A 27,504-nucleotide genomic window follows, 5' to 3' on the forward strand; every position below is an offset into this window, starting at 1 on the left:
GAAATTCAGAATGAATTCCTTGAGAAATTCAGAATGAATTCCTGCGGAAATTCAGGATGATTCCCCAATTCCTGTGGAAATTCTGAATGAATTCCTGGGAAAATTCTGAATGAATTCTTGGGGAAATTCTGAATGAATTCCTGGGGAAAGTCAGAATGAATTTCCGGGGAAATTTAGAATAAATCCCAGGGAAAATTTAGAATGAATCCATGGGGAATTCATAATGAATTCCTGGGGGAATTCAGAACGAATTCCTGAAATTCAGAATGAATTCCTGGAATTCAGAATGAATTCCTGGGGAATTCAGAATGAATTCTGGAAATTCAGAATGAATTCCTGGAATTCAGAATGAATTCCTGGGGAATTCAGAATGAATTCCTGGGGAATTCAGAATGAATTCCTGGAAATTCAGAATGAATTCCTGGGGAATTCAGAATGAATTCTGGGAATTCAGAATGAATTCTGGGAATTCAGAATGAATTCCTGGGGAATTCAGAATGAATTCCTGGGAAATTCAAAATGAATTCCAGGGGGAATTCAGAATGAATTCCTCCGGGAATGCAGAATGCATTACTGCGGAAATTCAGACTAAATTCCTGGGGAATTCAGAATGAATTCCTGGGGAATTCAGAATGAATTCCTGGGGAATTCAGAATGAATTCTGGGAATTCAGAATGAATTCTGGAAATTCAGAATGAATTCCTGGGGAATTCAGAATGAATTCTGAAATTCAGAATGAATTCCTGGGGAATTCAGAATGAATTCCTGGGGAATTCAGAATGAATTCCTGGAAATTCAGAATGAATTCCTGAAATTCAGAATGAATTCCTGGGGAATTCAGAATGAATTCCTGAAATTCAGAATGAATTCTGGAAATTCAGAATGAATTCCTGGGGAATTCAGAATGAATTCCTGGGAATTCAGAATGAATTCCTGGGGAATTCAGAATGAATTCTGGGAATTCAGAATGAATTCCTGAAATTCAGAATGAATTCCTGGGGAATTCAGAATGAATTCTGGAAATTCAGAATGAATTCCTGGAATTCAGAATGAATTCCTGGAATTCAGAATGAATTCCTGGGAATTCAGAATGAATTCCTGGGGAATTCAGAATGAATTCCTGGGGAATTCAGAATGAATTCCTGGGGAATTCAGAATGAATTCTGAAATTCAGAATGAATTCTGGAAATTCAGAATGAATTCCTGGGGAATTCAGAATGAATTCTGGAATTCAGAATGAATTCCTGGGGAATTCAGAATGAATTCTGGGGAATTCAGAATGAATTCCTGAAATTCAGAATGAATTCCTGGGAATCAGAATGAATTCCTGAAATTCAGAATGAATTCCTGGGGAATTCAGAATGAATTCCTGAGAATTCAGAATGAATTCCTGAAATTCAGAATGAATTCCTGGGGAATTCAGAATGAATTCTGGGAATTCAGAATGAATTCTGGGGAATTCAGAATGAATTCCTGAAATTCAGAATGAATTCCTGGAAATTCAGAATGAATTCCTGGGGAATTCAGAATGAATTCCTGGGGAATTCAGAATGAATTCCTGAAATTCAGAATGAATTCCTGGGGAAATTCAGAATGAATTCCTGAAATTCAGAATGAATTCCTGAAATTCAGAATGAATTCTAGAATTCAGAATGAATTCCTGGAAATTCAGAATGAATTCCTGAAATTCAGAATGAATTCCTGGGGAATTCAGAATGAATTCCTGGGAATTCAGAATGAATTCCTGGGGAATTCAGAATGAATTCCTGGGAATTCAGAATGAATTCTGGGAATTCAGAATGAATTCCTGGGGAATTCAGAATGAATTCCTGAATTCAGAATGAATTCCTGGGGGAATTCAGAATGAATTCCTGGGGGAATAGAGTATGAATTCTTGGTGGATTCCAGAATGAATGTTTGGGAGTATCCAGAATGAATTCCTGGGGGAAGTCAGAATGAATTCCAGGGGAAATTCAGAATGAATTCCTGGGGAAATTCAGAATGAATTCCTGGAATTCAGAATGAATTCCTGGGGAATTCAGGATGAATTTCCTGAAGAATTCAGAATGAATTCCTGTGGGAACTCAGAATGAATTCCTGTAGAAATTCAGAATGAATTCCTGTGGAATTCAGAATGAATTCCTGGGAATTCAGAATGAATTCCTGGGGAATTCAGAATGAATTCCTGGGGAAATTCAGAATCAATTCCTGGGAATTCAGAATCAATTCCTGGGGAATTCAAAATCAATTCTTGAGGGAATTCAGAATCAATTCCTGGGGGAATTCAGAATCAATTCCTGAAGGATTCAGAATGAATTCCTGAAGGATTCAGAATGAATTCCTGGTGGAATTCAGAATGAATTCCTGGTGGAATTCAGAATGAATTCCTGGTGGAATTCAGAATGAATTCCTAGTGGAATTCAGAATGAATTCCTGAAATTCAGAATGAATTCCTGGGAAATTCAGAATGAATTCCTGAATTCAGAATGAATTCCTGGGAATTCAGAATGAATTCCTGGGGAATTCAGAATGAATTCCTGGAAATTCAGAAGGAATTCCTGGGAGAATTCAGAATGAATTCCTGGGAGAATTCAGAACGAAGTCCATTGAAATTCAGAATGAATTCCTGAAATTCAGAATGAATTCCTGGGGAAATTCAGAATGAATTCCTGGGGAAATTCAGAATGAATTTCAGGGGGAATTCAGAATGAATTTCAGGGGGAATTCAGAATGAATTCCAGGCGGAATTCAAAATGAATTCCAGGCGGAATTCAGAATGAATTCCAGGCGGAATTCAGAATGAATTCCAGGCGGAATTCAGAATGAATTCCAGGCAGAATTCAGAATGAATTCCAGGCGGAGAAGACAATGTGAGCCACCCACCGCGAGTTTGCATCGGTGGTGACGAAATCGAGGTGGTAGAAGAATTTGTGTACTTGGGCTCACTGGTGACTGCCGAAAATGACACCAGCAGAGAAATTCGGAGACGCATAGTGGCTGGAAATCCATACGTACGTATGGACTCCGCAAGACGCTCCGATCGAATAGAGTTCGCCGCCGTACCAAACTGACAATCTACAAAACGCTAATTAGACCGGTAGTCCTCTACGGACACGATACCTGGACGATGCTCGTGGAGGACCAACGCGCACTTGGAGTTTTCGAAAGGAAAGTGCTGCGTACCATCTATGGTGGGGTGCAGATGGCGGACGGTACGTGGAGGAGGCGAATGAACCACGAATTGCATCAGCTGTTGGGAGAACCATCCATCGTTCACACCGCGAAAATCGGACGACTGCGATGGGCCGGGCACGTAGCCAGAATGTCGGATAGTAACCCGGTGAAAATGGTTCTCGACAACGATCCGACGGGCACAAGAAGGCGAGGTGCACAGCGGGCAAGGTGGATCGATCAGGTGGAAGATGACTTGCGGATCCTCCGTAGACTGCGTGGTAGGCGACGTGTAACCATGGACCGAGCCGAATGGTGAAGATTTTTATGTAGTGCGCAGGCCACTTCGGCCTTAGTCTGAATAAATAAAATAAATATGCAAGCGAATCAAAAGACGGAACTCCAGGGAACTCAGAATGAATTCCAGGGGAATTCAGAATGAATTCAGAGGAATTCAGAATGAATTCCAGAAATTCAGAATGAATTCCAGGGGAATTCAGAATGAATTCCAGAAATTCAGAATGAATTCAGGGAATTCAGAATGAATTCAGGGGAATTCAGAATGAATTCAGGGGAATTCAGAATGAATTCAGGGGAATTCAGATTGAATTCAGGCGGAATTCAGAATGAATTCCAGGCGGAATTCAGAATGATTTCAGGCAGATTCAGAATGAATTCAGGCGAATTCAGAATGAATTCAGGCGAATTCAGAATGAATTCAGGCGGAATTCAGAATGAATTCAGGCGGAATTCAGAATGAATTCAGGCGAATTCAGAATGAATTCCAGGCGGAATTCAGAATGAATTCCAGGCGGAATTCAGAATGAATTCAGGCAGAATTCAGAATGAATTCAGGCGGAATTCAGAATGAATTCCAGGCGAATTCAGAATGAATTCAGGCGGAATTCAGAATGAATTCAGGCGAATTCAGAATGAATTCAGGCGGAATTCAGAATGAATTCAGGGAATTCAGAATGAATTCCAGAATTCAGAATGAATTCCAGGGAATTCAGAATGAATTCAATTCAGAATGAATTCAGGGGAATTCAGAATGAATTCCAGGGGAATTCAAAATGAATTCAGGCGGAATTCAGAATGAATTCAGGCAGAATTCAGAATGAATTCAGGCGGAATTCAGAATGAATTCAGGCGGAATTCAGAATGAATTCAGGCGAATTCAGAATGAATTCAGGCGGAATTCAGAATGAATTCAGGCGGAATTCAGAATGAATTCCAGAATTCAGAATGAATTCAGGGGAATTAGAATGAATTCAGGGGAATTCAGAATTAATTCAGGGGGAATTCAAAATGCATTCAGGAGGAATTCAGAATGAATTCAGGAGGAATTAATAATGAATTCCAGGAGGAATTCCGAATGAATTCCAGAAGAATCCAGAAATAATTCGAGGGGGAATTCAGAATGAATTCCTGGGGAATTCAGAATGAATTCCAGAATTCAGAATGAATTCAGTGGAATTCAGAATGAATTCAGAATTCAGAATGAATTCAGGGGAATTCAGAATGAATTCAGAAATTCAGAATGAATTCCAGGGGAATTCAGAATGAATTCCAGGGAATTCAGAATGAATTCAGGAAATTCAGAATGAATTCAGGGAAATTCAGAATGAATTCAGAATTCAGAATGAATTCAGAATTCGGAATGAATTCCAGGGGAAATTCGGAATGAATTCAGAAATTCAGAATGAATTCAGAAATTCAGAATGAATTCAGAATTCAGAATGAATTCAGAATTCAGAATGAATTCAGAATTCAGAATGAATTCAGAATTCAGAATGAATTCAGAATTCAGAATGAATTCAAATTCAGAATGAATTCAGAATTCAGAATGAATTCAGAATTCAGAATGACCCAGAATTCAGAATGAATTCCAGGGAAGATTCAGAATGAATTCCAGAAGGGAATTCAGAATGAATTCCAGGGGGAATTCAGAATGAATTCCAGAGGGTATTCATAATGAATTCCAGAGGGTATTCATAATGAATTCCTGGGGAAATTCATAATGATCTCCTGGGGGATTTCGGACAAGGACACATAACACCCAGTGGACCAGTGGAGAATTTTTCGATCACGAAAAGTTTTCTCCTTACCGGGGCGGGAATGGAACCCACACTCCATGGCAAATGAAACGTAAATTTGAAAAAGTTCAATTAGCTTTGCAAAAAATGTGAGATTAAGATAGCTTTGATCGCAATCCTGACATTTTAGGGAAATTAGCAAACCAAATGAATGAAATATTACTGGCTTTCGCCTCGACAAGTAACGAAAAAAACAGATCTCCGCAAGGTGTATTTTACAAAGGATTTTATTTCGCATCTGTACCCAACATACAGTCCTATCCCATTAAACAGTTTCTCGAGGGACTTTACCTAACAGTTTCGGATCATGTCTTTCTTCATATTAGTTCCGTTTTCTTCAGCATGCGGCTGATTCCCTCCCTTAGACGGTATAACACTGCACAGACGACCATCAGCCAGGCGGAAGGATTATGAACGCGACATGGCGGCTCTTCACAGCCCAACCATCCAGCGAACCAGCGAAACACCGGGAAGCATTTTCTGCTTGCCGGTGGTGGTTGTTATGTGAATCAAACGGTAGCGGAAAAAAAAACTAACAAGAAAAGATCATAACGGATGCTGGAGGAAGGATTTGCTCGAGTATATTTAATTTAATTAATTAAAGAGGATGTTGCTGCCTAGCGAATGCAGCCAAGCGAGGGGACAAACACACGGCAAGATGAAACAGATTTTAGCACAAGGAAATCTTTTGTCGGTTGGTTTGTTAAAAGGATGTGGATGTGAGTTTGCGATGTGCCGCAGAAGCAGAAGCTAAGCATGTTGATCCTGATGATATAATTAATTATAGATAAGAAGGGTATTGTCTGTGCGGGAGAACGCAATTCAGCATGGTGTGTAATAGCTTGTAATCTCTTGGGCACACACATGATTAACGGTGTAAGATACTGCACGGGTCGACGAACTTGCTCCGAGTTCGTTTGCAATATCAGACGAAGGAAGGCAGGAGCTTTGTGCAGGAGTACTTGTAGACTCGAGTATGGAATGAATTTGATCGAATTAAACAGCATATTAATCATACAACAAATTTATATAAATAGTTATATACGATCGAATGCTGCCAATTACATGAGGCATGAAGCAAAAAAGCAAAAAAAAAAGATGAATATCTGATTACTTTTTTTAGATGAATATATGATGTGTGAAGACATTTGTTGAAAAAAAAACTCGTGTCGTTCATCAAATATGAGTTGTGAATATAATAAACTGAATATACATTTTCCATAGTTCAAAGCAAGCAAACCCAGTTGAAACTGCGTTGAGCTTTCCTAACCATTGCCAAATGAAAAGTAGATGCACAATTCCAAAAAGTGCTAATCGAATGCAAACTTACCTTTCATTTGTTTATCTTTTTAACCGACGTCGTCGATGGCCATAGAACCGGCCAGGAACTGGTCGGTTAGCTGTGGTTTGAACCATGTCATGAGCTGTGGTGCAATGAAGGAACCCCCTAACGAATTTCGCACACGCATCATGAACTTTCCATTTTTAACCATCCCCGGTCCAGGGGTGATCCCCATCCGAAAGCCGTCGTGTTTGGAAGATTTCCCCAACCGGCGAAGACACAAAGCAACCCGGACAACTAAGCAAGCCGGTTCGAGCTGGATGCGGTGGTTTGAGGGGCTTTTGTGGTGCCCAATTTTGTTGCTGCAGGATCGGGGAATTGCGAGCGTGTGGTCCTGTGGTTTGGGGATTCACGTGTGGAAAAAGCCGGTAAATTGCTTTGGCTCCTGGCTCGGGAAAGAAAGCCAACTAAGGACTCGGTTAGTTTTAGCACGTTGCGTTGGTTGTGGGGGAAGGGGAAGGTATCCACCCAGTGCGGTAAAGGTAAACTTCAATTATTTTCACTGGTTCTTTCATGTGTCTCCGCAATCGTTTCTGGCTGGATGATGGTGTGCCGAAAGGAATCTCTCGTATAGGCACAGCTGCTTTGAGGTGCAGGAAGCTGTGAAATTAGAAGAGCTTTCACGGACGTTGGAGACCCTTGTTAGTGGATAGTCCTCGCCTCGTTAGAGGGAGAAACCATATTTAGAAGATGAACGTAATTAAAGGATCAAATTATACTTTTTTGCCATCAAGGTAGCGAAACCGACGGACGCGTGGAATTTGCTCCATCTCCATGACACTGAATTTTTGACTTTGATTTTACCCACGAGGATGAAATTAACTTGACACATATTTTTCACGTCACATCCTCCGGTGCATGGTGCGACCATAAAAAATAACTCCGCGTGAGCTGAACCCGTTCTGGGTGAAAAACCCCTCATTAGGGGGATTTATGAAAATTAGCTGACACTGCAGTAATGAAACCGCAGTACAAAGCAGAAAAAAAAAATCATGAGTATTATGCCATGTCATGTGAATTCGTGTACATATTTGGACATCCTCGTTCGGAGATTTGGTATCATATGTCAGATATTGCGGTTGGGCTGTAAAGAAGCACAAGAGATCAAACAGGAAGGATTAAATTACCTGTTGATTTTTTTTGGGGTTGATTATAAACTGGGGGCAGCGGAATACTCGGTTTATGCAAAATACAGTTTTTGTGGCAGAAAGCTGTTATCATGTCTTGAAAACAACAATGTCTATTGAGGAAAACAGATTGGTATAACAGTTGAATGGTTTCTTAATTGTTTGTCGAAATTTCTTCGGTGTAATGCCTTCAAATAGAATTCTTTTCACGTCTTCCCTTCCGAAAAGCTAATTATTCCTACACAACTCAATATACTTCATCGCGTCACACCACCGCATTACATCTCACAGGCGGCATATCCTTCTGTGATCTTTTCGACCGAACCAAAACATTTCAATTTCCCATCGAGAAACAGTAATCTCATTTTCGGCATCGCTTGCGAATAATCCACTAACGGCTAGCAGCGGGATGTATGACAATAGTCAGCAAGTGACGACAACAAAAAAGCAGATCAGCACAAAATAAAGAGAACAAGAATCTCATTTGCATGACTCGGCATCTTTGCGCAGCTCAACACGAACGGCATTGTAAGAAAAGGCCCTCTTCTCCGGGAAGGACCCTGCTCCTAGGCCAGCAAGAACCACAGATCTATTGGAAAAGAATAAAAATAATTTCAAATCAATTGAAATTCCCTTTGTCTAAATACATAAATAAAGCATGACGGCATAGTAAACATGGCACACAAGAAGCCACCGAGCCGACAGACCGACCGTCGCGAGGGAAAAAAAGGATGCCACAGCCGCCTGGCACGGAAAGGACGAAAAACGATCGCACATGAAAGGAATACGAATCGATGCCAAATTGTTTTTTGCTGCTTTCATTTATGTCGTTGTCGGGTGATATCTTTATAAAGTTCCGGGTCGGGCCCGAACTGTGGGTCAAAAATTGGTATTTGACGACGGGAAAAAGTGACGATGCATGCAATAGGAGAAATTGACTGTTGGATGTTCATTGAGTTTTTTTTCAATTGAGTCAATTTCAATTTGCACAACTATTTTCATAAGTTCTTATTTCCCACTTTGAGTTCGTGGAAAAAACTTAAAATTTTGTGTGCACTCATTTCAATGTGAGCCATTATGCTTTTGTCATGTAATTCCAATTTGTGGCTGCGACCCACAGTGCGCCAAGTTGGGCTGGGCAGCTGCCTCTTTACGATGCGATTCCGAAATAGTCACAGATAATCATGACGACGATGATGACGATGCCTCTTTGCGGAACTAAGGTTTTCCTCCATCTGGAAGACGACATTTTTTCTTGCCTGCTATTGAAATTTAATTTTACATTTAAATCTGCTGCCAAAAACGGACGGTTTCGGACTTAGTTCCATTGGACAATGCCAGCTTGCGTTTACTTTCGGATCGGGAGTCGGTTTTTTAGGCTTCATACCATAGTCGTAAAGTCAAGGCGCAGAATGATCATTGACAGGAACGAGAAATGGATGCCGTCCAGCCAGCAAGGGATGTTGTGAAGTGTTTTTATTGTTCCTTAATGGATGCCGAATAAATGAATAATGGACCAATGACTACTAAGCAAATTTTTGGAAATAATAGATGCTTGGAATCGGGTAATTTATATATTGACCAAACAAAGTTATAGACCATTAGAGGTCCCAATCATGAAGAGTTGACGTTACCTTTTTGTAATTTATTTTGGAATATCATCCCTTTTCAGATATCAACATTTGGCAGCTGCATATTAGTCATTAGTGGGATCCAATGATGATCTGAATAAAAATATTTATTGTGATTTAACCTTGAATTCAACTTCAAATCCAAATTCATATCTATCACAGAATCTGAATCCAAATTCGAATTCAAATCTCAATTCTTCAAGAAAATTATCGCTAGTCAAGTGGAAAACCGAAATGGGGGATTAGCGAAGTTGGATTTTCTCGCATTCCGTAGGTTAAACCTAACTTCGCTAGTAGTGCGCTAGTCTAATTATGCCACAATTAGACTAGCGCGCCACTAGCGAAGTTAGGTTTAACGTACAGATTGCGAGAAAATCAACTTCGCTAATCCATATTTCGTTTTTCAACTTAATCAAGAAAATTATTTAGCTCTTTTTTTGAGGAATGTTTTCACTGTCATAAGCACAATTCCATCTAATTCCACCACTTCGTATTACTTTTACAAATACGTTTTTCGACCTCAATTGTAAGGTCATCTTCATATCTCGTACTTGAAGTCGAGTCAAGTACAAGACACTGAAGACGACCTTACAATTGTGATCAAAATACGTATTTGTAAAAGTAATACGAAGTGGTGGAATTGAATGGAATTGTGCTAAACTCGTTTTATGACAGTCTCAATTCTTGTTCATACGCAAACCTGTAATCAAACGTGAATTGAATGTCATAGGGTAGAATACGGCATTGGCAGGGTGCGACAGTTGTTGGCACCCTCAACAATATTTGCGTTTTCCAGCAAACATACACTATTTATGAACATAATTTTGATTCAATCACACAATTTCAAGTCTAAGCTTTCATTTAAATAAGTTGTTTGTGTAGAAGTAACAAGATTTGATGTGTTAATCACCGAAACAAATTTGCACCTACGAAATCCTAGCTATTATTGCATTGCCAAAGAAAGCAGCGCACGAAAATCAAACTGTTACTTACTTTTTTGAATCGCCTGTTTCTCCTCTTTATTGCTTATGACACGATAAATTAGGTACGTAAACTACTTTTTACACTTTATCACCACTTGATTATCACCACAAAGAGCAAATTTATGCAATGCTCTATGTTTCACTAAATAAAATCGGGACTGTTCGTTTTCTTTGACAGCAGCACACTTCGGAATAGAGCAGGAGAATGTGTTTGTGAGCATATCAAACACACGCTAAAAAGTTACTACGCACAATTTTTTGTGATTTGATTTTAGGAAAAATACGAACAAAAAATCCGGCAATGGCATTTATTTAACAAAAAGTGTTAAAATTCAAATGCTTCTATTCAGACTTTTACGCAGACCATGAATTATATCAAAAGTGATAGCAACACCGTAGTATTTTTCGGAATCGGAACTTTTTGAATAAATGCTTCCAACCCTTTTAAAAGGAGGCTTCCGAGCCTCTTGAAAGGAAGCTTCCGAGCCTCTTGAAAGGAGGCTTCCGAGCCTCTTGAAAGGAGGCTTCGAGGCCTCTTGAAAGGGAGGCTTCTGAGCCTCTTGAAAGGAGGCTTCGAGGCCTCTTGAAAGGAGGCTTCGAGCCTCTTGAAGGAGGAGGCTTCCTGAGCCTCTTGAAAGGAGGCTTCCGAGCCTCTTGAAAGGAGGCTTCGAGGCCTCTTGAAAGGAGGCTTCCAGGCCTCTTGAAGGAGGCTTGAGCCTCTTGAAGGAGGCTTTGAGCCTCTTGAATGGAGGCTTCCAGGCCTCTTGAAAGGAGGCTTGAGCCTCTTGAAGGAGGCTTCGAGGCCTCTTGAAAGGAGGCTTCCGGAGCCTCTTGAAGGAGGCTTCCAGGCCTCTTGAAAGGAGGCTTCTGAGCCTCTTGAAGGAGGCTTCCTGAGTCTCTTGAAGGAGGCCTGAGCCTCTTGAAGGAGGCTCTGAGCCTCTTGAAGGAGGCTTCCAGGCCTCTTGAAGGAGGCTTCTGGGCCTCTTGAAGGAGGCTTCCAGGCCTCTTGAAAGGAGGCTTCGGGCCTCTTGAGGAGGCTTCCGGGCCTCTTGAAGGAGGCTGGAGCCTCTTGAAAGGAGGCTGGGCCTCTTGAAGGAGGCTTCCAGGCCTCTTGAAGGAGGCTTCCGAGGCCTCTTGAAGGGAGGCTGGAGCCTCTTGAAGGAGGCTTCTGAGGCCTCTTGAAAGGGAGGCTTCCTGAGGCCTCTTGAAGGGAGGCTTCTGAGGCCTCTTGAATGGAGGCTTCCGAGCCTCTTGAAAGGAGGCTTCCAGGCCTCTTGAAGGAGGCTTCCGAGGCCTCTTGAAGGAGGCTGGGGCCTCTTGAAGGAGGCTTCCAGGCCTCTTGAAAGGAGGCCTGAGCCTCTTGAAGGAGGCTCTGAGCCTCTTGAAGGAGGCTTCCAGGCCTCTTGAAGGAGGCTGAGGCCTCTTGAAGGAGGCTGAGCCTCTTGAGGAGGCTCGGGCCTCTTGAAAGGAGGCTGGGCCTCTTGAAGGAGGCTTCCGGGCCTCTTGAAGGAGGCCTGAGCCTCTTGAAAGGAGGCTTCCGGGCCTCTTGAAGGAGGCTGGGGCCCTCTTGAAGGAGGCTTCCGGGCCTCTTGAAGGGAGGCTTCCGGGCCTCTTGAAGGGAGGCTGAGGCCTCTTGAAAGGAGGCTTCCAGGCCTCTTGAAAGGAGGCCTGGGCCTCTTGAAGGAGGCTGGGCCTCTTGAAGGAGGCTTCGAGCCTCTTGAAGGAGGCCTGAGCCTCTTGAAGGAGGCTGGGAGCCTCTTGAAAGGAGGTCTCCGGGCCTCTTGAAGGAGGCTCTCCGGGCCTCTTGAAAGGAGGCTTCCGGGCCTCTTGAAGGAGGCTGGGCCTCTTGAAAGGAGGCTTCTGAGGCCTCTTGAAGAAGCTGGAGCCTCTTGAAGAGGCTTCCAAGCCTCTTGAAAGAAGGCTTCCAAGCCTCTTGAAAGAAGGCAGGGCCTCTTGAAGAAGGGCTGAGCCTCTTGAAAGAGGCTTCTGAGCCTCTTGAAAGAGGCTGGGCCTCTTGAAAGAGGCTTCCGGGCCTCTTGAAAGAAGGCTGGGGCCTCTTGAAAGAGGCTTCCGGGCCTCTTGAAAGAAGGCAGGGCCTCTTGAAGGAGGGCTTCGGGGCCTCTTGAAGAAGGCTTCCTGAGCCTCTTGAAAGAGGCTTCCGGGCCTCTTGAAGAGGGCTGGAGCCTCTTGAAAGAGGCTTCTGAGGCCTCTTGAAGAAGGCTTCCAGGCCTCTTGAAAGAAGGCCTGGGCCTCTTGAAAGAGGGCTTCCAGGCCTCTTGAAAGAAGGCTGAGCCTCTTGAAAGAAGGCTTCCGGGCCTCTTGAAGAGGCTTCCAGGCCTCTTGAAAGGGAGGCTTCTGGGCCTCTTGAAAGAGGCTTCCGGGGCCTCTTGAAAGAAGGCTTCCAGGAGCCTCTTGAAAGAAGTCTTGCGGGCCTCTTGAAGGGAGGCTGGAGCCTCTTGAAGGAGGCTTCGAGGCCTGTTGAAGGAGGCTTCCGATCCTCTTGAAGGAGGCTGATCCTCTTGAAAGGAGGCTTCCAGGCCTCTTGAAGGAGGCTGAGGCCTCTTGAAAGGAGGGCTTCAGGCCTCTTGAAGGAGCTTCCAGGCCTCTTGAAGGAGGCTTCGAGGCCTCTTGAAGGAGGCTTCAGGCCTCTTGAAGGAGGCTTCGGGCCTCTTGAAGGGAGGCTTCCGAGGCCTCTTGAAGGAGGCTTCAGGCCTCTTGAAAGGAGGCTTCTGGAGCCTCTTGAAGGGAGGCCTGAGGCCTCTTGAAAGGAGGCCTGAGGCCTCTTGAAGGAGGCTTCCTGAGCCTCTTGAAAGGAGGCTTCCGAGGCCTCTTGAGGAGGCTTCCAGGCCCTCTTGAAGGAGGCTTGGGGCCTCTTGAAGGAGGCTTCTGAGCCTCTTGAAGGAGGCTTCCAGGCCTCTTGAAAGGAGGCTTGAGCCTCTTGAAGGGAGGCTTCCTGAGGCCTCTTGAAGGAGGCTTCCGGGCCTCTTGAAGGAGGCCTGGAGCCTCTTGAAGGGAGGCTGGGCCTCTTGAAGGAGGCCTGGAGCCCTCTTGAAGGAGGCTTCCAGACCTTTGAAGTGGGCTTCCTGAGCCTCTTGAAGAGGAGGGCTTCAGGCCTCTTGAAGGAGGCTTCTGAGCCTCTTGAAAGGAGGCTTCTGAGCCTCTTGAAGGAGGCTTCAGGCCTCTTGAAGGAGGCTGGGAGCCTCTTGAAGGAGGCTTCCAGGCCTCTTGAAAGGAGTCTTTAGAGCCTCTTGAAGGAGGCTTCCAGACCTCTTGAAAGGAGGCTTGAGGCCTCTTGAAAGGAGGCTTCCGAGCCTCTTGAAGGGAGGCTTCCGGGCCTCTTGAAAGGAGGCTTCCGAGCCTGTTGAAGGGAGGCTTCCGGGCCTTTAGGGGGGACGGGACCGCGCCCGTTGGAAGGAGGCTTCCGAGCCTCTTGAAAGGAGGCTTCCGAGCCTCTTGAAAGGAGGCTTCCGAGCCTAAGGCTCGAATAACGCTACGGATTGCCTGTTTCAGTGGTAGAAGTCCACCATACAGGTGACCCCTAATTCTTGGTGTGATGCAGCTTTATGCTTACCGTGCCTACGAATGAATGGTTAGGGGGGTCTAATAAAAACCCAACCGCTAACGGAGCCTGTGAAGCACCAGGGCACCCTTCACAGTATTGAGCCCATACTGCGCTAACCGGAGCTATGACGTAGTTGATTTTTTGCTTCTCCGAAATAATCGGCTGCTCTTATTCAATCTCAACTTGAGGTTAAATAAGGGTGGGATTATGAGTATGTTCTTATTTAGTTTTTCATCAAATTGTCACCTATATGGATTCGCTTTATGCGTTTTTCACAGTGTACTGTGTATTCCGTCTTTGGCGTTCTTGATAGATACCGACTTGAATTCATCGTTGCTGTTCACATAAATGTTGATGTTGTGGAGTGTATTATCTCAATCCGCAATGGCTACAGTTAAGGTAGCTCAAATTAATCTTCAGCATAAAGAACAGCAACGATTAATCTTTGTAGACTTATGCAAAATGGCAAATCCCAAGTGGTTTTGGTGCAGGAACCCTATATAGTGAACCCGGGTTTTGCTGCTTTCAGTAATGAAATAGCAAACAATCGATCAATGCCGCGTGCATGTGTTCTTGTTAACAACGCTGCTATCGTTGCTACACTAATCTCTGAACTAACCAGAGATGTATGTGCTGTCACAATAGATGTAACTGGTGGAGCGCCCCTCAGAAAATACGTTTATTGTTCGGTTTATTTACTACATGATGAACCATCCCCTACGGATGCTTTCAAACAAGTTGTCATTTATTGCACTACAGGCCTTCCGTTAATTATCGGCAGTGATGCTAATGCTCATCACATCATCTGGGGTAGCTCGGATGTCAATCTGAGAGGTTCCAGCTTGATGGAATACTTAAGTAGTGCCGAACTTGGTTTACAACCTTCATGGTATCAAGTAGAGCAGATGTATTAGACTTAACTCTCTACTCCAATAGAACCAGTCACGAGTTGACGAACTGGCATGTGTCAGATGAGAAATCCTTATCTTACTATCGCTACATCTACTTTGATCATTTGGTTCCGCAGACCTTGCGCTTTAGAACTCCTAGGTCAACAAACTGGGACCTTTATACAGAGTTGCTCTCTACCAAATTTCATGGATATCTACCTTCTATAGAAACTCCTACCAACTTGGATGATGCAGCTGATACTACAATGTTGCATAACGTGGACGCTTTTGAAGAAGCTTGTCCTTTGTGTTCTGTGAAAGCCTCAAGAGGAACCCCATTGGCTAAACTCAGGAAGCAGTGCAGAAGGAGTTGGAACAGACGCCATTCAGCAGGGACGGAGTCTTTCAACTCGGCTCGGAAAGCCTACAAGAAGGAAGATCGAACGATCCGGCTGGAAAAACCTTTGTGCAAATGTTTCCAATTTGAGTGAAGCTAGTAGGTTAATTAGAATTCTTGCGAGATCCAAGGACGAGGTAGCATTAGAACACCTATTTAATACACACTTCTCTGGATGTGTCGATATAGCATCTTTGGATGTTCCTGATGTCTTTTCATGTAGCTACGGGTCTTGGGCTCAGGCTCGTAGAATCATAACTACTGAATCGATTCAGTGGGCACTTAATAGTTTTGCTCCTTAAAAATCTCCAGGAGAGGATGGGATTTATCTCTTTCTTCTTCAGAGGGGTTTTAAGCACATCAAACATGTTTTGAAAAAAACTTTCAATATGCAGTTTTTCTACTGGGTATATTCTTATATCCTGGCGGGATGTCACTGTAAGGTTTATCCCAAAAGGTGGACGCGCTTCGTATGAAGAAGCAAAGTGTTTTAGACCCATCCGTCTGACCTCATTTCTTTTGAAATGCCTATGTATGTGGTATGTGGGTCTAATTTTGGATTCAAAGCTTTCCTGGATTTCAAAGCAGAATCAAAAAGGCGTGTAAGGCTTTCGGCCAATGCCGACGAACCTTTGGTAAATCTTGGGGTCTGAAACCCAAATATATCAAATGGATTTATACATCAGTTGTACGACCAATTTTGGCTAATGGATGTCTTGTGTGGTGGCAAAAGGGGGAAGTGAGGACAATTAGTCTAAACTAGGACATCTTCAAAGGATGTGCCTAATGGCAATGACTAGTGCGTTCTCCTCAACTCCTACGGATGCTCTCAAAGTTCTCTTTGATGTGGTTCCTTTACACATCCCTAGTAACATTTTGGTTTCATGGTGGTTTTATCGAAGTCATGTAGAGCAAAGAATGGTTTTCATGACCGAAGCATTTTCTTGTACTTACCGATTATGGGTACTCGGTTTTATGGAATATAATCCTGCAAACCGCAGTTCTACACACACACTTCGTTGTTACCGCTTTTAGTTAATTGGGACAAAATTGTCCTTGCTCCTAGTGATCTCCCACACGTTAGTAGGTTTCCTTATAAAACATTTTCAACACAATACCCCTCGCGGGATGAGTGGACATTTGGCTATTTGGAGAGAAGTATGTCGGACAACATTGTTTGTTACACAGACGGCTCCCTCCTCGAAGGTAGAGCGGGTGCAGGTGTCTACTCGCATGAGCTGAGATTGGAACAGTCCCACTCACTGGGTAGACACTGCACTGTCTTTCAAGCGGAAAAATTTGCTATTATGTGTGGAGTGCAATCCGCACTACAGAAATCAGGGTTTACAAATGAGAATGATAAAATCTCTCACTTGTCATGTCTGTATACATTCTCGATAGGTAGCATACCGTGAGAGACGTTTTTCGGTAGCTGTTATGATAGTGAACTGATTCGGGGGCCAATTACGAGGGGCACCGGTTCTGGTGATGCATTTCAACTTGTTTTACATACCTAGTTGTGCGAAAAAAATAAGGTCCCCAACATGAAATGAGCGAGAACAAAGCGTTTTATCAAACCCCATAGGTGGGAGCTGCCTATACGAATTAGTTTTTTCCAACTTGTATACAAGTGCGATAGTTTTGTTTTCATGGCTTGTTATGATTCGAAGAGATTTTTGCCTCTCTTTTATCGTTGTTCGTTATCTACTGAGAGCGATTTCTGCAAACCCTGGCAGAAATACATAATGGGCAAAGTACCGTGGGGCATCGAAATCCGTACACTTAAGCACCTTCGTATATGAAAAAGTCATTAGAAAATAGGAATAGAATGTAAATAAAACGTTTGTCATTGACACAGGCGCATGAAGGCTTCTACTTTTGAAGTGTTTCACATTTACTCATTAAAAACTACGAAAAACATGATAAAATAATGAATTAAATCAACTACTCCTGACTCGAAATCCGTCCACCGTGGACGGATTTCGAATCAAGATCAAAAATCCGTACAGCTATTTCTTAACTAAATATCGAAATTGAAACAACCTGATTGGCTAAACTACCACTGTAAATAGTTCGATATGCACCTTGAGAAGCGATCCTGTCGATTTGTATTCCGCTTATCTTATGTCATGATTTGCAATTAGCAATTAAAACACAGTTACTTTTAATTTGCAATTATGCTCTACCTGAAAACAAGATGGCGGCACAAACTCCGCGTTTGGTGGGTGGAGATTTGTTTTTGATTTTTGTGGTTTTAATTTCAAAGCCTTCTTTCCAATTATATGCCCTAAAAGCTTACTGTCAAGTATCTGAACAGAATAAGATTAATTATTCCTACATTAATTACCTTTAACCTCTCTTAATTTATTGATATTTCATGAGGTGGACGGATTTCGGTGCTGTACGGATTTCGGTCCCGCACGGTAATATACTTCTGATCAGATAGCCAAGCAGCTATCAAAGCCCTCGCTTCGGCCAACTTAAAGTTGAAGTTAGTAATCGCATGTCGAACTCAAATTGAGGAACTGAATTCAGTTAATACGTTGCACCTTATATGGGTACCTGGCCATTCTTCCATAGCTGGAAACGAATTGGCTGATGAGTTAGCTCGCACTGGAGCATCACAAGGCTTTTTTTCAAAAAACGGTATTGGAGTAGTTTGGATTCATGTTGACAAACAAAATTGTATATCCGAGAGCCATCTCTGGCAGTAGCAAACTATTTAGCTTATCTGTCTAAACAAAATTGCAGTGTCTCAGTTAAGGCCTTGACAGGGCACTGCCAACTCAACTATCACATGGCAAATATTCAACGTGTTGAATCATTTATCTGTGATGGTTGTGAATCCGATTATGGATCTTCTTATCATCTGATATGTAACTTACTAAGTGAAATTGACTACAAAAACCTGAACCTTCAAAGTATTCTGTTGTTCAAGGAGTCATGAGCTTTTGTTCGTGTTGTATACGTTGTATGCCCTCTTCAAGGGTCCCTTCCCCAAACTTCCCATTTTTCTCCCATCCATATTCCTCTCCTTTTTGTTCACTTCCTTTTCCGTCAGGTGCGTGATGAGCAAGGCTGTGAAGGCGATGGCACAAATCTCCCAAATTGAGGTGAACGTGCCCCTGGAGCCGACGTTCTGATACCTGATACTGATATCCAATACAATGACCTTCTAACGGGAAAACAAAAACAATATCGGTGGCTCTTCAAAGATATTCTTTATTGGCCCTTCAAGCTTCAGCCAATCAGTTCGGCACTCGCACACAACACCATTCAAATTTGAAATGACCTAATTAATGTTTTTTTTATGCGAACAATCCGCCCCTCTTCTACACCTTCACCATCGATAGCTGCAACAATCAGATATTCTTCCAGAGCACCTTCGGCAACACAAGCAGAAAAACAATGAGAAAACAAATCATGTTAAGTCGAAACCGATAAGAACAACAAATCATTCAATCTGGTACCTTCGGCATTACAAGTGGTAACCGATGAGAAAACTAATAATTTGCTTCGACATTTTAACTCGTTTAAGTTAAACCGATGAGAAAACAAATAGCGTCACAAGCCAAAACTGATGGGCAAATCATTCAATCCGGCACTCTACCACAGCAGCTCCAACATCCCGGGTAGAAGAAAACAGCAAAATAATATCAAATTTTACTATTATTATATGAATAACTGAATAGCAAAATCTGCTATTAGTTTGTTTGATATAGTTGCTAAAATACCAAAAATTATAACAGACATTGCTCTAGCAAATAACTCATAAATAACTCATTTTGCTATTATAATAACAAACCAGTAGCAAAATATTTGAAGAAAATAAAATATGAAAATCAGTTATTATTGATATGTTGAAAATGCAAATGATAAATGAATAACAAAATTTACTATGATTGCAAAATGTGTTCTTCATTTGTTGTTCTGCTCCTTCCTACAATAACATATAAATAACTTATTTTACTATTATAACAAAACTTGTTGCTGGGATGTTATTTTATGTTATTTATGAATAACATAAGAGTAACTAAATCTGATATCATAGCAAAATTTGTTATTATTATGTTATTTGTTTGTTATTCCCTTCTACTCGGGATCACATATCGAAACCGAGTTTTTAAAGTCGAAACCATTGAGAAGCAACACATGTTTCAATCCAGCGCTTTCCAGAACGTCTTCGACATCCCAAGTCGAAGCCGATGAGCAAAACATTCAATCCGACGATGTTCCAGAGCGTCTACGACATCACAAGTCGAAACCGATGGACAAATCATTCAATCCGACGCTCATCTAGAAATGAAACCGTTAAGAAAACAAATCATTTATTCCGGCGCTCTTTCCTTTGACATCACAAGGCGAAACCGATGAAAAAAATGTCACAATCACGCCCACAGAATACTTACAAAGCAATAATTTCCAACCAGGAACAACCTGGCAGGATCGCCAAATATGCGGCCTAATTCCACCGAACGACCTATCCGTTGGTTTGATCGCTTGTGTGCTGTCTTATCGAGCGTGCAACTCCGTTGATTGCCCGACGAGGAAAGAGGCAAAGTCATGGCCTGCTATTCACTAGTCAATGTTGGGAACCGAACCGCTATACGGATGATATTTGCGTATATGCCATCAATGCACGCTGGAAGTGGATTGCCCATTTTCTAAAACATCTCACTCTCACAGTGTCCTCTAAAGCATGTCCGAGGATTGCATGGTAAGATCCAAACCTTGAGCGGGATCCGTGCTGTTGGTCATCAAGTACTTGATAAGCGGTAAGGTTGAACATCCGTTCGGTGATTTTGCAGGTACAGTTGGTCTGCCAGATGGGCAGTGTTGGCACATATAAAGATTTATCTTATTTTGGAAGATATTTTAATATTTTTTGATAAAGATGTCTATATATAAAGATTAAAGATTTTTTTGAGAAATGAGATTTTTTTAACATTTTTAATTTAAGTTTTTTTTCATTTTTGGCCGATACTAAAATTCGATGTCTTGGCCGATAAGGTCAATCAAATTCGTCAGCCACCAGATGGCTATCGTTTGAATCAGTAGTCAAAAGGAATATTGATCGATTTTTGGACCTAATCATGTTCTTCGCGTTCCAGTCGAACTGCGACCATAATTTAAATGCCCAGAGCATTCTTCATCACCTCAATGATCCCATGACAAAGCCTTTACTCCTCTTCTTGCAGTATGTGCTTCCGCTAGTTAGGAGCCGTACAAACAGTGAAATCAAATCACTTTTGTTGATTATCCTTTCCAACGTATATGAAGATGACCTCGCGAGAAACGAAGATCTACGTAGGGGTAGCGGCAGAGAACCTGGCCGGATCTCTTGATAAACCGCTTTAGGAAACGCATGTAGTTTCTAAGTGGAGCTGGTAAAACAAGTAATCAAACGCTTTAACTTGAATGATCCCGTTCTTAACACAGATTTCCTCATCGATCCAAAGAGAGCATTACCAATTTTTGTTCGATTCTGAAGAAGTTTCCAAACTTTTTTGAGAGCGGAGACACAAAACTTGGAGAACATGTTTCGGGCTTCAATTCTTTGCAAAAAAAAGAAAACTCAGATCGAAGAGCGTTTCGGGTGTTTTCGCAGAAAAATACTTTAAAAAAATAATAATATTAGAATCCGACTAAATATGGGAGAAAACTATTTGGGCCCCCTATTCCCGTCAGCAACGTTCATTACTCGATCGCATTACAACCGAATTAGGGGAACTGTTCCGTTTTCAATCTCACTGTACATATATTCATCTCATCGCGAAACAAAGAAATACGGCACCAATTTTGTCGCTTCTTTTTGCTAACATGCATGCTCACTGCTGAAAAAAATCACAAAAATAATAAACAAATCAAATCGCCCTCCTTAGCCGTGCGGTAAGACGCGCGGCTACAAAGCAAGACCATGCTGAGGGTGGCTGGGTTCGATTCCCGGTGCCGGTCTAGGTAATTTTCGGATTGGAAATTGTCTCGACTTCCCTGGGCATAAAAGTATCATCGTTGTTAGCCTCATGATATACGAATGCAAAAATGGTAACCTGGCTTAGAAACCTCGCAGTTAATAACTGTGGAAGTGCTTAATGAACACTAAGCTGCGAGGCGGCTCTATCCCAGTGTGGGGATGTAATGCCAATAAGAAGAAGAAGAAATACCTTTTCATTGCTTTGTTTTTCGTAGGACAAATATTGGAGCTATGAGATGAAGTCCAGGAGCAGTAACCCTACTTGTTTTTTAGTACATGGTTAGTTTTTGTCGATATCTAGTGATGTACAAAAAATCAAGCCATTTGGTTGGAACGCGGTCGAGTTATTAACGTTGTGGACGGGAATAGGAAGTCCTGCCCAGATGGTCCCGCTCCCTACCAGCCCGAAGGATGCATCAACATTAGGGTGCCAATGGAATGTATTGGAAAAAAATGTCATCGAATTTCAAAAAACTACATTGCTCACAAGTAATGAATTACCCCAAAATATGACCCCATGCAAAATTTGATCTTAATCCGGAAGAATTCGTGGTGCCAAAAATTCATCAAAGTTTTGAAATTTTTAGCCATGAACAAGAAAAATTCGAAAATCAAATTTTTGTTTTTAATGCTAAATTACTTAAAAATGCACGAAACGTCGAGATCTGATGCTATTTAAAAAAAAGTTGAAAAAAATCGATTTTTTCTCTTAGAACATTTTTGGGACCTATGCAAAATTTGAGCAAAATCAGACATGATTTAGTGATGCTCAAAATTAATCATTTTTTTTTCCATTCAAGTCCCAAAAATGTTCTAAAAGAAAAATCCTATTTATTTTTTATTTTATTTTTAAGTGGCCTCAGATATTGACGTTTCATGCATTTTTAAGTCATTTGGCTTTAAAAACAAAAATTTAGTTTTCGACTTTTCCTTTGGGAAAATTTTCAAGGTAAAAATTTCAAAACTTTGATGAATTTTAGGCACCCCTAAATCATGTTAGTTTGAGCTCAAATTTTGAACCGTCTAAGACGAATTAAGTACTGTCCATTTAATTCCACCAGTTAATTTTCGTTATCTTTGCAGATACGTATTTCGACCACAACTGTGTGGTCGTCTTCAGTGTCTTGTACTTGACTCGACTTGAAGAAAACAATCGCAACTTACACTATTTATACTACGCTAGGTACCTAATCTAATCTTATTTGCCTACTTTATTTACCTATACAGTAAATTACTTTATTGTTTAGGTAGAAACTTGAAAGAAACCAAGAGCTGCCATTTCCTGATCCTTATTCAACAGCGCTGTTTGTACCTGTCGTTGGATTTCCAAACTCTCAGCTACATCGAGTTTCCATGGGAAGAGACATTTCTTAAGATTTTAATATTTGATGCCGTAATTGGGTGATTTTCCTTATACACATGCTCTGCTACCTTAGATCTAAATTCGTAATGTAATCCCTTATCGTTTTCTCTTTTCGCCTTACTCACTTCCGCCATATGTTCCTTGAACCTTATATCTAATGATCTTTTTGTTTGACCTACATAGATTTTTTCACATTGGGAACAACTTATCTTATAAACGCCTGCCTTATTCAACATTTCTACTTTATCCTTCGTTGAACCCAATAGAGACTTGAGTTGGTTGCTTCTACTGGAGAATACTAGATCGATGCCGAATTTCCTTAGTCGAGGGCGTAGCTGGTTGGTGATGTGTTTATCATATGGGACCGAAACTCTTTCTAGCGGCTCCTCTATCGGTGTCAGCGTTGTATGTCCATTTTCGTCGTAGGGTCCTTTCCTTCTTGTTGATGATCGCTCGTATAGTCCTCTCCTGGTATCCGTTGATCTTCGCTGTTTCCAAGATGTATTGTAGTTCCTTCGTTTTCCTTCTTCGCTCAGGGGTATCGTCTGCATCCTGTGGATCATGTGATGAAATGCTGCCATTTTATGTTGGTACGAATGGTTCGATGTATATGGGATGACTCTCATGGTGTTCGTGGGCTTCCTGTAGATTTCGAGGCTCAATGTTGTATTTGCTTCCCTGATGACTAGTAGATCCAAGAATGTGAATCAGATCGGAAGCGGAGACTGCACAGGAAAAAACTGAAACAATTGCGAGTGAAATCAGCAGAGGAAATCCGTACTGACAAACCCACCGTACAGATCATAGAAGGATTCGTCGTGAACCGTTCGACACAGCAGTTTACGGAGGAACAACTAGCTCACCTCAACAAGGGACTGGGGTATGCGATCACACAGAAATCAGACGTGGAACAGATAATCGTGGACATGGAGACAGCGATTTCCCGAAACATCGAGCAACAGGATCAAAATACAGCGAGGAACATCGTGGCAGACGCCATCAAAGAAGGACGGCACGGGACAACGAACCATGACGAAAGGAGGATTCTAAAGGAGCTTAAGGAAAAACCAGTATACTACGTAAAAGCCGATAAGGGAAACGCAGTAGTGGTAATGGATAAAGAGGACTACGACGAACAGATGACGACGAAAATCAACGGAGGACTTTATAGACATTTGAGAGTGGATCCGCTACCAGGATTAATACGACTCACGGACAAAACAATAAAGGAGTGTGAGACGATCATCGGAGAGGTCCGAGTAAAGACAGTAAACCCGGTTCTACCTAGGATTAAAGGACTACCAAAAATCCATAAACCCGGCAAGGAGATGCGAGAGATAGTTTCATCAGTGGGTTCCCCTACCCAAAACATAGCCAAATGGTTGGTAAAGGAGTTCCAAAGTATGCCGAAACCATTCCCCAGCAGGTCAGTCATCAACACCCAGGAGTTCGCCCAGAAGCTGTTGGAATCAGGACACATCGAAGAAGAGGACATAATGGTATCATTCGACGTAGCGGCATTGTTCCCTAGCGTTCCAGTGAAAGATGCTCTGAATCTTCTAGAGGATTGGCTGCTAACACAAAGGACGGAAACAACATGGCGAGGAAAGGTGAAGATGTACCTAAATCTGGCAAGGCTATGCATGACGGAGAACTACTTCACATTTCGTGGCAACTACTACAAACAGACGAAAGAAACACCGATGGGAAATCCGCTATCACCGTTTTTGTGCGAACTGTTCATGGCGAATCTGGAGAACAACCTACAAGAACAAGGAATACTACCCCAGAAGTGGTGGAGATACGTCGACGACATTTTCAGCATCATCAACCGAAAGGATCTACCCAGGATTTTGGAAGCGATAAACAACGTGCATAAGGACATCAAATTTACCTTCGAAGAGGAAAAAGAAGGTAAACTACCTTTCTTGGATCTACTAGTCATCAGGGAAGCAAATACAACATTGAGCCTCGAAATCTACAGGAAGCCCACGAACAACATGAGAGTCATCCCATATACATCGAACCATTCGTACCAACATAAAATGGCAGCATTTCATCACATGATCCACAGGATGCAGACGATACCCCTGAGCGAAGAAGGAAAAACGAAGGAACTACAATACATCTTGGAAACAGCGAAGATCAACGGATACCAGGAGAGGACTATACGAGCGATCATCAACAAGAAGGAAAGGACCCTACGACGAAATGGACATACAACGCTGACACCGATAGAGGAGCCGCTGAAAAGAGTTTCGGTCCCATATGATAAACACATCACCAACCAGCTACGCCCTCGACTAAGGAAATTCGGCATCGATCTAGTATTCTCCAGTAGAAGCAACCAACTCAAGTCTCTATTGGGTTCAACGAAGGATAAAGTAGAAATGTTGAATAAGGCAGGCGTTTATAAGATAAGTTGTTCCCAATGTGAAAAAATCTATGTAGGCCAAACAAAAAGATCATTAGATATAAGGTTCAAGGAACATATGGAAGTGAGTAAGGCGAAAAGAGAAAACGATAAGGGATTACATTACGAATTTAGATCTAAGGTAGCAGAGCATGTGTATAAGGAAAATCACCCAATTACGGCATCAAATATTAAAATCTTAAGAAATGTCTCTTCCCCATGGAAACTTGATGTAGCTGAGAGTTTGGAAATCCACCGACAGGTACAAACAGCGCTGTTGAATAAGGATCAGGGAAATGGCAGCTCTTGGCTCTTCAAGTTTCTACCTAAACAATAAAGTAATTTACTGTATAGGTAAATAAAGTAGGCAAATAAGATTAGATTAGGTACCTAGCGTAGTATAAATAGTGTAAGTTGCGATTGTTTTCTTCAAGTCGAGTCAAGTACAAGACACTGAAGACGACCACACAGTTGTGGTCGAAATACGTATCTGCAAAGATAACGAAAATTAACTGGTGGAATTAAATGGACAGTACTTAATTCGTCTTAGACGGTTAAATACATTCCACTAAACGAGCTTAATATATTTTCCTCAAATTTTGCATGGTTAATTTTTGGGGTAATGAAACTTGGGAGCGATGTCGTTTTTTGAAATTCGAAAATGTCATTTGAGTTGGCACCCTAATCAACATATCATGTTGATGCAATTCACAATTCAAAAAGCCAATGTATCCACACCAAAAACCTGAATGTTATTCACTCTGGGCGTTGGGGCCTGGGCTGCGAAATGGTGAGTTGACATCCGGGAAGGGGCGCCTAACATAGCTCTGGTCCTCACAAGTTCCAATACTCACACTTCCACGGGTCTTCCGATGACAATTGACCGCTAGCTAAGGGTTGCGTACTTAGCTGGTAGTGCAGCCTGGGCACTCTTGTCCTTCTGACATCAGCTAGAGTAAGAGGGTGCGTCCTGTGGGGTCTGCCTAGGATGTGGTGGGGTTCGACAGTGGGCTCTGTTGAACTTCTATAAAAAGCTGCATGTGTCCCCAAGCAGGCCCTAGCAAAGCGACCGTGTGCCGCTCAAAGCGCACTAGCCTAGTCCTGGTGTTAGATGGGACTTTAAACAAATTTGACCCGACTGACCGAGCGTCTGTTCACTAAGGAGGTGCGGCTCCAACAGCGTCTGTTCTGGCATCCAGCGGCTGAGTATGAAATGCTATTCCCCGGAAGCTATACCTAATATGGCAGCCCCATCCCGGTGGATAGGGAACCTTGGGCCAACAACCTACTGTTCCCGAAATGATCTGGATAATGAAAGAATACGGACTGATTTTACGGCGACGACTCTTAGCGCGAAACAACGGACACGAATAGGAACATGGAACGTTTTAACCCTAGCCCAGCAGGGTAAATTGGCACAACTTGCCAATGAGGCACGCCGCAGAGTTCAGTGCGTGATTTCTCTTGTTTCGGACAGCAGAACGATCGCGCGGTCGGCTGAAGTATTGTGTTCTGCATTGCGCGACCGGTAATGAAAATTAATCAGTTCAGTGCGTGATCTCTCTTGTTTCGGACAGCAGAACGATCGCGCGGTCGGCCGAAGTATTGTGTTCTGCATTGCGCGACCGGTAATGAAAATTAATCAGTTCAGTGCGTGATCTCTCTTGTTTCGGACAGCAGAACGATCGCGCGGTCGGCTGAAGTATTGTGTTCTGCATTGCGCGGCCGGTAATGAAAATTAAACAGTTCAGTGCGTGATCTCTCTTGTTTCGGACAGCAGAACGATCGCGCGGTCGGCCGAAGTATTGTGTTCTGCATTGCGCGGCCGGTAATGAAAATTAAAAAGTTCAGTGCGTGATCTCTCTTGTTTCGGGCAGCTGAACGATCGCGCGGTCGGCCAAAATATTAGTGTTATTTCCCATCCCATAGATCGCATCACTTACCAAAGTGAATCCAGATAAATTATCCTTTGTAACTAAAACGAAATCCTATCCCAAGACAATCGTGGAGATGCAGAGGTATACTCGGTCTCTAGTAGCAACGAGAGTCGGACTAACAATCCTTCCATTCCTATATGACCGTAAGGACGTGGCCGGCGCCGTTATTGACTTTAAATATTTGAGCTCCCGAAACGTGTACATTGAGAATGGGTAGCCAAGCCCCATTCATTGTGTTCTCTGTACAATTTCGCAAGTTCAGTCAATCACGGAGTAGCAACTACGAATTGTGCGGTCATAATGCTCATGCTCATGCTCATGCTCACAACTTGCCAATGAGGCACGCCGCATGAAGCTTGAGATCCGGGGACTGAGTGAAGTCCGTTGGCCAAACTTGGGAGAACACAAAACGCCGTCGGGACAAGTTCTGCTATACTCTGGTTTACGAGCTGAACACGCTCCCCGGCATCGCGGAGTTGGCTTCCCTACTAAGCGCTCAGGCACACTCTGCGCTTATGATGTGGGAACCTATAAGTGAAAGGATAATCGTTGCCAGATTTAGAACACGGCTCCGAAACTTTACTATAATCCAATGTTATGCGACTACCGATGCTCGTA

General features: G+C 42.5%; 1 protein-coding gene across 2 annotated transcripts; it reads left to right on the forward strand.

Moving 5' to 3' along the window:
- Nucleotides 1-23,803: 23,803 nt before the first annotated feature.
- Nucleotides 23,804-24,934, forward strand: LOC134224240 (uncharacterized). Of its 2 annotated transcripts, none has more exons than XM_062703562.1 (2): nucleotides 23,804-24,450; nucleotides 24,521-24,934. In XM_062703562.1, the coding sequence occupies exons 1-2, from the start codon at nucleotides 23,865-23,867 to the stop codon at nucleotides 24,538-24,540; spliced, it is 606 nt and encodes a 201-aa protein (XP_062559546.1). In that variant the 5' UTR covers nucleotides 23,804-23,864; the 3' UTR covers nucleotides 24,541-24,934. The 2 variants fall into 2 exon arrangements, with proteins under 2 accessions (XP_062559546.1, XP_062559545.1); XM_062703561.1 differs by having other exon boundaries at nucleotides 24,611-24,934.
- Nucleotides 24,935-27,504: the final 2,570 nt, after the last annotated feature.

The sequence above is a fragment of the Armigeres subalbatus genome, chromosome 3, assembly GCF_024139115.2.
Source record: "Armigeres subalbatus isolate Guangzhou_Male chromosome 3, GZ_Asu_2, whole genome shotgun sequence".
NCBI lineage: Eukaryota > Metazoa > Arthropoda > Insecta > Diptera > Culicidae > Armigeres > Armigeres subalbatus.

What these genes read in the sequence shown, in the direction of transcription:
- LOC134224240 (XM_062703562.1), top strand. Translation starts at nt 23,865, where the DNA reads ATGCGAGAGATAGTTTCATCAGTGGGTTCCCCTACCCAAAACATAGCC. An exon ending in CTTCGAAGAGGAAAAAGAAG is followed by an intron (nt 24,451 to 24,520) that starts GTAAACTACCTT and finishes CGAAATCTACAG; the next exon opens with GAAGCCCACGAACAACATGA.